Raw genomic sequence first — 13168 nt, 5'->3', positions numbered from 1 at the left:
CACGTGTGCCTGGGTTTCATTACCACTGTTATCATGTAGCAATGGTTTAGAAACTGTCATGTCTGCCACAACAAATACTGTTTTTTGGCTTTATTAGGCTGAAAAAAAACTATTTATGTTCAACAATATCATATTTTTCAGTTCTAATGATAGAAGTGTAAGTGTGTGTGTGTGTGTGTGTGTGTGTGTGTGTGTGTGTGTGTGTGTGTGTGTGTGTGTAATTGGTTGTGGCATGTAAAGTAAAATGAGTTCGGGAGCCGAGACGCGTTATTAACACCGGACACGTTTCCTCTCAGCTCCCTCGAGTTCTCTAGACTTTAAACGGCTAAATTTCATTAATATCACAGAGACAGGAGTCATAACTTTGATTTATGTGCGTCTAATGTTAAGGTATCGGGTGTTCAATGAAATAGGGATGGAAATAAGACAAATTAGCAGCAGTGCCGTACGCCACCTTGAAACATGTGAAACTGGGAGCGGGGAACGTGTAACACTTATCCAAATATGTTTGTTTGAGTTAAAATGAATATGTCCTAAGATTGTATAGGTGTCCGGAAGTGAGATATTGTTTGCATCCGGTTTTGGGTTTAATCAAACACGCAGTATAAAATAACATTTTATCTTTTTAATTTGATGCTAACTTCAAAATGCTAATTAGCATAAAGGTACACTTAGATAAATTGGTTTATTCGCATTAACCTTAATTTAATAATTTATTATAGGATCGACAAAGTGAACTTAATAAATGCCCAATGAGGCTGCAAGTTTCCTTTCCACACATACAAAGGTTTATAACTCCTTACTAAGAACTAGTTTATAATTAATGAATGATTTCAGTGATGAACGAAATGACGTTATATAACTCGACAATTAAATGTTCTGTTCAGAAACAGAAAAACATCTTATGAATAATAAAAATATTAAAGTGTGTGTGGGGGTATGTGTGCGTGCGTTTGTGTTACCTGATCCTGAGAAGCTGTCTAGCGAGCCGTCTGCTACAGACGTGGTGATGTCACTGCTGCTCATTGGCTCTGTTTTAACTGTAAAAGAGAGGAAAATAATAATAACAATAAAAATCAAAACTAGAGACTGAAAAAAAGGAAACAGAAACACAAAGCTTAATTATTAAATGTATGTGCAATTTAAAATGTATTGCATTTACTAATGATACTGTAACAAATTCATAACATTATAAAAATAAATAAATGACAATTCAAAATATTATAAAATATTTTATACAGGCTTAATATATTGCTAGAATATACTGTATGCAATTACCATAATACTTATGACATTAAATTATTAGGATCATATTATAAGTATAAAATATAAAACATAAGACATGTATATATGCAAAATACTACTAGTAATACTATTACTGCTCATTCTCCTAATAATAATAATAATTATTATACAAATAAAAATAATAATAATACAAAAATGTTCTGCTATGGGTTGGTAGTTGCGCCAATAATTAGTTGTACAATATACTATGATATTCGTACACATTTGTGCATATTATTATGATGATTACTGCTAAATATGATTAATAAGCTTTGCTTTTGAATATACAGTAAAAGTGTGAACTACTGATTTTAATACAATTCAGAAGTTTTAAGATTATTCAGGCTTGTTTTTTACAGGGCCCGGTTTTAGTTTAATGCTCAAACCTTCTTTCAAATGTTGGGACCAACAAACGATAGAGCGATTTGGTATGGTTGTAGGGTTAAGGGCCTTGCCCGAGGACACAGCAGTGACAACCCAGTGGAGGGAACCCTCCAGTCAGCAACCCAGAGCCTTAACCACCTAAGCCACCACTGCTTCCCTTATGCATTTGAAACAATTAAATTTAGGCCTTTATTAGCTAACACTAACTCAACATTAACAGCAAAGTGACTGCTTTTTTCCTAGTGCTGAAAAGCTAACAATTCTCTTTTTTTAACCTCTCCTCCAGAGAAGTAGATTCTGGTTAATCACGTCTGTCAGAAACACCCACCCCACTGAGAAATGCCCTCTGTGGTTTTGCTACACCAGAAGGTGAAAATCATAAACTGTGACCAAAGTTACTCAATTATATTAAAATGATATTAAAATGTAATACTCGTACATGCCAACATGCATTGAGCCAGTGTTTTTAGCTGCTGTGGACATAATTTTATGATTTTTTTTTTTTTCAGTCAAAACCTCAGTCAATGTCAGGTCATATCTCTGATTTATCAGTCATCATGTTTCTTACCGCATGTTTTTATGTGGCATAAAAAGAGGAAAATAGGCATAAAGAGTAAGAATAAAAGGCCAAAGAGCCAGGCGCTGTACTGTGGAATGCATGAACGTGCAGGATAAATTGAGACGTCAAAAAGTGAATAAAACAGTTATGAGCTTGACCCGGGCAGAAAAAGAGATGATTTCACAGCACGGTTCAGACTTTAGACTTCAGACAGACCCGAATCTGTGAAATGCATCCGTTTATCCGTTTCAGAAAAAGAAAGAGAGAAAGGGAAGGGAGAAAGAGCTAGTGAAAGGGGAGAGAAATGGGAGAGAAAAAAACAAGAGACGACGAACGAGAGGGAAGGAGAGTGAGGGAGAAGAAGTGGAGGGTAGAAGCAAATGACAGAAGAAAGAGAGTCAGGAAGCAAGAGAGGAAAAGAAAGAAAAAGGCAAAAAGTCCTAAGAGAACAAGAAGAGAGAAAGAGAAAGGACAAAAGAAGGCTTTTTTTTCTTTCTTTTTTTTTATTGAAAACTAAATCCACCATGTGGGTATAAAGTCATGCCCAGTGAAATCCTTCATACTCGACATGGCGAACATGATTCCTCTCAAGACAAACCAGCATTTTCCATCCTTCTTTTTTTTTAAGAAGCAGGGAAAACGCACATGCACAAACTAGCGCGCTAAATTCTCATTGCATACCATGAAACTCTGATCAGGAGGAGAGCATGTCTTTTTGCAACTTTAACCATGCTTTCAATCCAACACAACACAACACAACAGACCCTAATGAAAGGCACAATAGTTGAATGGTTCCACAGTCTTATCAATTCAATTGTAGTGAAAACATAAAGAAAATAATAAAAGATTGTACAGTAGATTTGAACATGTTTTTTGCCAAACTGTACAAGTCACAAATTAGTGTTTCGGGTTAACAACACCAAGTATTGTCCTTTCATTGCTCGCTTGCTTCTACACAAACCTGCAGTGGATTGTGAATTAGAACTTAATAACCAGTCGGCTGTCGTGAGCATAGTGATGTTATCACCTAAAGGGAGAGAGAGAGTGGCACAGAAAGGGGTAGGTGACCAAAAACGGGCGCTGGACGAGACAGACGCGACAGAAATCACATTATGTAAACTGAGACTGCGTAAAAAGTGAGAGAGAGAGAGAGAGAGAGAGAGAGAGAGAGAGCGAGAGAGAGAGAGAGAGAGATTAGTGTTCCCAACAGGCTGAAATACGATCGAACGCTGCATTCACATTTTAGATTCTTCAAACTAACCTGTTATTTTTTATTATAATCATAATGCATTTATTTTACTTTAGACACTATTACTATTTAGAAAGCATAAATTAATTATTTTTATTCGTTTCACATCTTGCTAAAACACAAACATTTTCATACATAATACCCAATGTAAATCATACTTATACATATACTGTATTTTATTTCAGAACAATTATGTTATGTATCTATCTGTCTATTTATCTATCTATCTATATATCAACTGTTTTATATTTTTGCAAAATCTGGTATTAATATACAGTAAAACCCAGTTTGTTTAAGACACATGTTATAGAAATCTTAGTGTAACATACTGTCTATTAATGCATTCTAACATTTCAGAATAATTCAAATTACAATCAGACCAGGTCTGATACATTAAGTACTAAAACCTGTTTGTTTGTTCTTTTCCTTAACCAATTATAATTATTTGACTCCTGAATTCCAGTAAAGTGTCTCTTAATATATTTTAATAAAGGTTGAATAAAATGGCAACATTTAAAGTTAAAGCACCTTCAATATAGGTAAGGATTTGTATTAAAGCTGTTTATTAATATTAATTAATATTAATATATATATTAATATTAATTAATATATATATATGTGTGTGTGTGTGTGTGTGTGTGTGTGTGTGTGCGTGCGTGCATGCGTGCGTGTGTGAATTATAATAATGAAGCTTGTTTATATACCTGAGTAAATGACAGAATTTATATAAAATATGTAGTATAGTACTACATTTCCAACAGTTATTAACTTACATCTAAATGACAATGACCAAAATATTACTTTCAAGATTAAAATTCTAATCAGATTTCTGATATGACAATCAATACCTGACATAATGTCACTATCAGCCAGTTCAGGTATATTAATCATTTTCCACTTGTTACAGAGAAAGAAGGATGAGAAGTCATCTGGAATATACCAGAGCTGGGAAAATATTAAACAAATGCAAATAAAATGATTGTACCTTCAGTGCCATTTGGTGTCATGGAATTGTTGTTAAGGTGTGAGTTGTCGAGGTTTGGGCCGTTCGGAGATTCGCTGCTACCACTGACTCGGCTGTGCGGACTGGCTAGATCCTGCATTTCCATAGACCTGTGAATAAAATGCATGGTAAATATCATTACAGATACATACACATAGCTCTTAGTTTAATCTGATATACACACTAAAAGATAAGCACATGCATTATAAATAAAAAAAACAAAAGTCCTTATAGACTTTTAAAGTGGCAGTTAAACTGCATTGTCATTAAAAAAAAATCCAATTCATGTTTATTAATATTTTTATATATATATATATATATATATTTCAATTATTTTGACTAATATAATCCCTAATGGTTATTTATTTATTTTTTCCTTTTTTAATCACACAATTCCTGACGCACGCACAGACTGTATTTAAAACCTGTTCCACTAAACACATTGCGCTGTCTCCCGAGATGAAAACACTCAACGTCCCCTGGGCACGCCAATGACATTTGACACGAATTGAACAATTAATGAGACACCTGACGATTGACCGGCTTTGCTCGTTTTAACCGTTAATAATTCACACCATTCATGCATGACGCCATTTTCATACACTCGCGCACATTTTAAGGGATCGGCATGGTTCGTCACTAACGAGTTCAGGAAACAAGAAATTAGTAAAGTAAGAGAATGAAATGTTTTTTTCTTTCTTTCATTTCCGAAACCTGTGCCACTGAAAACATTATTCTATCATCTGCATCACTTTATTATGAAGGCCAGTGTTTGTGTTTGTATGTGTGTGGGTGGGTGTGTGGAGAGAGAGAGAGAGAGAGAGAGAGAGAGCACAGCCGCAAAACTCAAACACATGTTCATCTGTGTTTGTCTTTGCTAAAAGCATTATTGTTCTAACGACATTAAGGAACAATTACGGCGATTGGCCAATCGGCTAACTCGATCTGACGCTAAACGCTGCAGCTATCAGAAACATTCAGCTTTAATAATAATAATAATCAGCAGAAAACAATAATGATGCACATACATTATCAGTGTAAAAAGATTATACAACTTCCTGTTTGAATAGATAAAACAAGACAACAAGCACAACAATAACAGGAAGTTACGGTACAGTTAAGAGCAAAAGTTTGAACTCTATTCTTTCTGAACAAAATAATATCACTATGTCTGTCTTTTTTTTAACACATTCCACTTCCTGTATCATCTCATGTCATCTCTTACCTGAAACTTGATGATTCTGAACTAGGTCTTTTTCCCCCTTTACTTTTTTTTCTTTTGATTTCTCTTTTTTTCCCCCACCTGCGATGAAACAACGTCCTTCTTTGTTATTCTAGCCCAGTGTCACTGTCCGGATCCATCCGTGACACAATAGACGTTGTCTGAGAAAACATTATTGTTATTCCTGAGCAGACGGACAGACAGAGTGAGAGAGAGATAGAGAGAGAGAGAGGAGGAACAGAGAGGCACATTGTCTACGTTTTTCCTCCTCCAGGTCCTCCCTCCTTCCTCCCGAGAACGAAAGAGCGGGCCCGAAATGAAGGGAAAGGTGATTCATCATTGGACTACGACAGCTGCAAACTGGATTAGTCCTCCCCCAATCAACATGCAAAAGCAGCTTAGCCAAGGTAAGCAGGAAGGAGGGGAGAGGAGCGGGAGGGAAACCGAGTGGGAGGGAGGTAAAGACAGGAGGACAGAGAGAATGAGAGAGAGAGAGAGAGAGAGAGAGATGGGAACTTGTTGAACAGAAGCAAGTGGAGCGCGACACCCCTAGCATCTTCACCATATCTTTCATCTGCAATTGACGCTATCTGAAATTTATCTCCCTGCACAGTGACAGTTCCTAATGACTCTGCCTCAGGCGATGGGAAGGAAAGCACAGGGTGGGATGGGGGGGTGTGGGGGTGTAGGTTTAGAGAAAGGGGGTTGAAAAAAATGAGAGAGAGAAAAAAAGAGATGGTGAGAGCTCTTCAGAGGACCTAAAACGGCAGTCCATCTCTCGCGACGAGGTCAAATTGGAAACGGAGAACACGGAGAACATATGGAGACACATATGGTTCTTATGACACTACAAAATGCCCCCTATTACCTCAGTGAGTCAGTTCTGTCACCCACTTTCTCTCAGGGTTTTATCTTTTCTTTTTTTTTTCCTTCGTCCACAAAAACCAGAATATCAGCACCAGAAAAAAAAGAAGGAAAAAAACAAGCATTTCTGTCTAAGCAGCATCTGTATAGCTGAACCCGAAGAACTAAATATTTCGCTGTTTATTTTAGAGTTAACTGCTAGAAGAGGTGTAAAGTTTTTATCGCGTCGGCAAGTTCAGAATGACTTTGCATCATTTTCTAATTAGCCATTATTAGAATTATCTGTTTAGCAAAGTCTATACGGCCAAATCCCCTGAGCTGAATTAACATTTAACATTCATATAAGTCCAAGATGTTTAACGTAATACACACTTTGCACACAGTTATAAATGTGTAATAACTTATTGAAGTTAATATATATATATGTGTGTGTGTGTGTGTGTGTGTGTGTGTGTGTGTGTGTGTGTTTGTGTGTGTGTGAAACAGTTATTGATTAAAATTTGAAACTACAGCATTAGAACATGAAACTGAAAAAGTACACAATATGGGGGTGAGTTATGGTGCCACTGGCAACCGTCTCTCTCTTATTTAAAGGGTGTATTTTATATTTTATCTTATCGACCCATATTACCTGTTGTTTGTTTTTTTCTTCAAGAGTAGTTATTGTGTTTTTACTTCTTTGTGTCATTTTTACTTGAATAAGTATTGGTTTTAATTCATTTTAATTTAATGTATTTTTCTTCAAGACAGTGGACAATAAAAAAAAGTTCAGTCTCTTATCCACTTTCTAAAATTAAACAATATCTATAATATCCACCTCTTGTCTGAGTGAACAAGGAGAAATGAGAAAGAAATTATATTTTGAATTCAAGTTATATAGAGATTATAGATATCAGTGCAGCGTCTCTGTTCATGCAGGTGAGTCTGTGCAGGTGAAGCGCAAACAAGTGCTAAACCCAACAAGCTTCGTAGCTTAAAGAGAAAAAGAAGATGTGCGCGCTTTGATGTTCACGTTTCAATTCAGCCCGCACCGAGCGCCGCCTTTACAGGAACAAAGCCCAGTGTCGTCAAAAAAAAATAAATAAAGCCCAAGCGCACGTCACTCATGACTGTTTGCTCTGGGTTTTTTTTTTTTTTGTCAAGCTTCAGTAGTTACCAAGAGCAAACACACACACACACACACACACACACATGTACAAGATGCAGAAACGTTGTCCTGATAACTGGTGATAATAATATAGTGATATTTAGCACAACAATTCTTGTTAAATAATAATACTGTAATAACAGTGTTATAATGTCATTATTAGGCTTATTTATAAGAAATTCTAGTGTAATAAGCGTTTGAAAATATATTTACTTATTTATTTATTTTTCATTGTGTGCTTTAAGAGATGCTGTAGCTGTAATTTTTTCTAAAACCTGACTATAAAATGGCATCTAATTCAACTTGTTTTAATAAATGTCTCTTAATTAAGCAGGTTGAAATGTTTTTTATTTAAACAAAAAAGGTAATAATGTTAAAATACTTACAAATAAAATTATAATATCGTAGCGATGAAAGTAAAACTTGAACTACCTAGTGAGGCATGCTGCATTTGAAAAGAAACAGGTGATGCATTAGAATAAAAAATAAATATGCAAAAATAGTATATTACCATGTAAAAAAGGAAAACGATCTCTTTGCACATATTATTTTTTAATTGATTTTTTAAATTATATTTGACCTTCTCTCATATACCTTTTAGAAATGTACACAGCATGCAAACCATATGTACTATATATTAAAACACACTCACACACACAACACTTTAATCAAAATAACTTTCAACCATCTAATCCCTGCATAAGCTGCTCAGCTGAACCCACACGCTTGGCCAAAAACAACAAATCGACATGCAAAGAATGTCGATGTGGACAAAAATTGGACGCAGATGTGAGACGAAACTGCAGCGCAGCACTTGTCTGTGTGAGCCACGGAGCCACGGTGAGAAGACTGATTAGCATTTAAAAATGACACTATGAAAGAGGAAAAAAAAAGAAGGACACAGTGAGGTGGGGCACACACACAAACACACATGCGCACGCACTAATGCAGAGCCTAAGGATAATACGAGGTAAAAAAAAATTATAATGAAATCAGGAGGAAAAAAATTTAACCAAACTCAATCGACAACTTCAGCGCCACAAACCTGCACTAACTCAGATTGTGCTATCATGTCATTGGGTGTGAACTGTTAACTGTGTCTGTCATATTTTAAAATAATAAACAAAATGTAAATGTGTGTCTGCCGTGAACGCCCAGATATGAGCAATGTGCCTTCAAACTAAATTACCTTTTAAAGTCAACACACACACACACACACACACACACACACACACACACACACTTAATAAAAGATGAGAAAAAGAATCAATTAATTAATCAATCAATCAATCAATAAAAATTAAATAAATTGTTTTAATGTAGTTCAGCACCTTTTCTGACTGTTCTATCATATTTCCAAAAATATATAATTGAAGTAATGAACCATAATAGTAATACTTATAAACTTACAATCCTATCTATAATTTTTAAGTAAGCACTCTATATGTGCTATGTGTATTATTGTATTTTACATGTATTATTCATATTATTATTATTATTATTATTATTATTATTATTGGTCTGTATGTATGCACTAAAGAACCAAGGCCCCAGTGTAACATCGATAGTGCCATGCATTATAAAGTAATGTAGCGTGTACGACTGTGAGCGTGACGTTGTGCGTGACTGCGTGTGTGACTGTGACTGCAAATGTGTGACTGCAAGTGTGTGTGCGATGTGGCGTAACAGGTGATTAAAATGTTAATTCCTGTCAGATGTCGGCTGACGTGCAATTTGTCTCTCTCGTTTTTGTCCAATCTGACGTGCAGTTCACGTTAAATCCGCTAATAACGCTCACTTCGGGCCTCCAAATCACTTCCAGAAGGGCCGCTTCATAAAGTGCGCACTTCATCCTTTGCTCCCTACCGCAGTGCGACGAAGAAAAAAAAAAAAAAAAAAAAAACACAACTTACAGAGCATCGAACTATTTCTTTTTATGGAATAAATTAACTAGTAATAATACGAGTAATTAAAAGTACAAAGTAGTCATTTATTAATTTGGATAAATTTAGTCATTTATTAAATTTTGGCTATTTAACTTCTACTTAGAAGTGAAGTTTAAAAAAAGGCTATCATTATTAACACACCAGCATCGATGCTAATTTTTATTTCATCTTTAAGTGAAGACGCTGTCTGATTACAGGGAAATATGCAAAAATTATTTGCATAAATCATAAATAAATTATGACCTGCTTAACTAAACAACTAAACACCGCAGTGTTTACAAAACACAATACAGCCGTGCCTGTGTCATATACTGTACAGCATCAATTAAGGCAGTGTTTCCTCAGCACGCACGCGTGCACACACATAGACACACACTTCGGTAAACAGTGGTCGCTGATCTCGCTTCAGTGCTTAGAAAAAGAGAACGTCATTTTTATGAGTGTGCGTTTATTAAAAACAAACACTCTGAGTCAATACTTTATAAAAAGCTCATTAGGAGAACTTTAGAGTAATATTTGTTATAATAATGTTAGACAGATCAAAATAAGAGAAAGAAATTGCACTCTTTCAGGAATTAAGATACAAAAATATAATTATTATAATAATTGATCACAAATTTAAGCAAATTTGTCTCACAACAATTATTATATTTTGTAAACAAAATAAATGTTAGATTATTATTACTTTTTTAAAAAACTCTAAGATATGAGCATGATATAAATGTTTAACTAAATAATGACAGAAATATTTATTTAAATTTAGTTTAAATGTAATAATAATTTAAGTCAATAAAATTAACATAGGAAGCTTTATTATTATTATTATTATTATTATTATTATTATTATTATTATTATTAAATTATTGAATTGTTTTTAATTCATTTGGTGAGCCTAAGAATGAATGTAATAACAAAGCTAAATTTTAGACATCAAATGCGGAAAATGTGAAATTAGCTCTTCAAACGCTGTTGTTAGTTAAGAGATTATTACATAGTTATATAGAAGTTCTCTATAGAAACACTTTTTTATTTGACACATATATGCTGCAGATTTATGACTGAAGTATAAAACAAAAACATAACAGAATATTATACTTAGTATTTATTATTAAAATGTACACATGTACCTTTTGCTATTACATATTTTTAAGATTGTTGCTGTGTGCATTAAACATTGTGTTTATTCTGCTTTGTGTTATTTTCCTAACACAAATAGGATAAACTATTTAAAAAATGTATCTATATATAAAATTTTGTATTAGTGGTTTATTTATTTCTAGCTAAAGAATACTTCTATATGTAATAAAGGATGATTATGAGCTTAAAAATCTGTGAGGACAGTGAATTTTAGTTTTCAAGTTAAAAAGTGATACAATATATATATTAATAGAATAAGAAATTATCTGTAATTTAGAATAAGAAATTATCTGTAATTTGTAACCAGTTGTTGTATTATTTTCTTCTATATTTGCTGATTGCTAATTTTCTTTTCAATTTGACATTTGGATCTGACAACAATATACACTTTCGTGACTTTAGAAGTTTCTGTCTGCTCAAGAAAAAAGGTTTTGTTTGTTTGTTGCGATGTTTGCAGTTAAATTTAGTTTATGAAAATGCTATTATGCATTCTCATGCACTATACATATAAAGGTTCTCACTACTTCTTTAGTTTAAAATGTATTTTTTTAAAATAAAGAATATTAATTAGAAATCTAAACTCAAGCAACCATTCAAGTGTCAAATGAGTTTTAAAATCAGAAATCAGGTCACTAGCTTCACTATGTTCCCTATAAAGTATTGTTTCTAGTTATGTAGATATCTAAGTTTTCCAGAAAATGCTTGTTTAAATTTATAAGTAAAAAAAAGAAAGTTGCACTTTCTTTAGCTTTAATTATGTGTAAATAATATTTTATAAAAAGGTACTCACTGCAGTTCTGGATGAGTCCTTGCACTTTTATCCCTCTTTCCTTTCTCGTTCTTCTTCCACTAGTCTGAAATTATTTTTTGTCTCCCGAGCAAATGAAACAGCGTTGAAGAATCTTGGATTTCAAAACTCGACGAAGAAAAAAATTCAGCAACGTTTCAATGACGAGGCACAAGTTTTTTTCTTTTTCATTTTAAGCCTAAAACAGGCACAAAGTCCCTGTGCATAGCTCTCAAGAGACTGAGTGACTCTGACTGTGTCTGTGTATGTATGTGTGTAAGTGTAAGTGTGTGTGTGCGCGTAAGTGTGTGTGAGAGGAGAAGAGTGTGTCAGATTCAACCGATGACTGCTGGAGGCAGTGGCTAGCTAGAGTCTGAGTGTGTGTGTGTGTTTGTGTGTATCTGTGTGTGAGCGTGTGTGTGAGAGAGAAACAGAGAGAGAGAGAGAGAGAGAGAGAGGGAGTGGTGAAGGGAGGGTGGATTTTAAAAAAGCAGAAAGTTGCCCTCACACACACACACATGCACACGCACACACACACACACACAGGAAGGCTTCAGGACGGACAAGGAGGTGGAGGAGGAGGCGCTGGGGATTGTTCTTCACACCAGCCCTCCATATGTCATTCACTCGCTCCTTTAAGCCGTATTTCTCTCCTTCAGATTTTATCACTCATCTCAAAGCAATTCCTCATCCCTCGCTCCCCTCAGGCTGACACTTTTCCCTCCTGGTTTTAGTAAGATTTCCTTTAATTGTTGCTGTTTTGTAATTAAGGCTGTGACGATGACCGTAGTTCCGTATAATTTTGTGTTAACACGTTTGTGATTGAGGAAATTGTTTGTGTTATGCTATACTGGTGTAGCTGGTGAGAGAAGACGTGTTTTCTTGACAAACAACATCCCAGTATTTTTCTTCACTGAAAAACTGAACCCTGGAGTGCTATTTTGGAAACTGGATGCCTTCGTCTCGTGAATAGGAAGGTGGAAGTGGATACCGGAATGCACTGACAGCACAATCGAATCGTTACACACCTAGTGTAATGAAGCTGAGTGGTGCAGCAATGCTTAATACTATTTTTGTAGTGTTTAGGGGAAAAAATACAACTTTTGGAAACAAACATTAAGTCCGAACATTGGTTAAGGAAAAACAACCAAATAGGTTTAAAAAATAATTATTTAAAAGTTTCTTTTGTTGTTTTTTTCAATGTCCAACATTTTTTTTTTGTCTCGTAACTCCCTTCTATTTTCTATTCATGGAAAAATGTATTAAGATTATAACAGAAAAATTGTGTGAACCAATCACACAAATACACAAGTATGACGTTTGCAAAAAACCTACTAGCTTAGATTTTCAAAATCAATTTTGAGCTATTAAAATTCTCCAAAAATTTTAAGACAACAGATAAAAGATTATAACAACAGACCATTTAAAGAGTGTATCTACACATAATGAAAAATACATACACAAAAGTAGTTTTTACCTTGTGGGGACCAGAGTAAAGTAGGATAAATTGTCAGATATCCTTGTCCATGTATGAATATAGACATTAAGTCAAATGTCCTAACTTCATAATCTTTCCTGATTTGTAT

The 13168-nt window shown here is 34.5% G+C and overlaps 1 protein-coding gene across 7 annotated transcripts in view; it reads right to left on the bottom strand.

Annotated features, from left to right (window-relative positions):
* The window catches only part of eya1 (EYA transcriptional coactivator and phosphatase 1), a 50358-nt gene extending 38432 nt beyond the window's left edge, over positions 1–11926 (bottom strand). For 3 of the 7 annotated variants that reach the window (XM_053488345.1, XM_053488348.1, XM_053488347.1), the window contains exons 1-4: positions 11586–11926; positions 4462–4589; positions 3189–3254; positions 963–1040 (exon numbers count right to left, since the gene is read on the bottom strand). In XM_053488345.1, the coding sequence (XP_053344320.1) occupies positions 963–1040; positions 3189–3254; positions 4462–4585 (268 nt within the window). In that variant the 5' untranslated portion in view covers positions 4586–4589; positions 11586–11926. Of the gene's footprint in view, positions 1–962; positions 1041–3188; positions 3255–4461; positions 4590–5704; positions 5961–11585 lie in introns of those variants that run through there. The other 4 variants (XM_053488349.1, XM_053488351.1, XM_053488352.1 and 1 more) reach the window with 2 other exon arrangements.
* Between the last annotated feature and the right edge of the window lie 1242 nt (positions 11927–13168).

Source organism: Clarias gariepinus, chromosome 26, assembly GCF_024256425.1.
Source record: "Clarias gariepinus isolate MV-2021 ecotype Netherlands chromosome 26, CGAR_prim_01v2, whole genome shotgun sequence".
Lineage (NCBI taxonomy): Eukaryota > Metazoa > Chordata > Actinopteri > Siluriformes > Clariidae > Clarias > Clarias gariepinus.
This window is presented reverse-complemented; position numbering and strand designations above follow the sequence as displayed.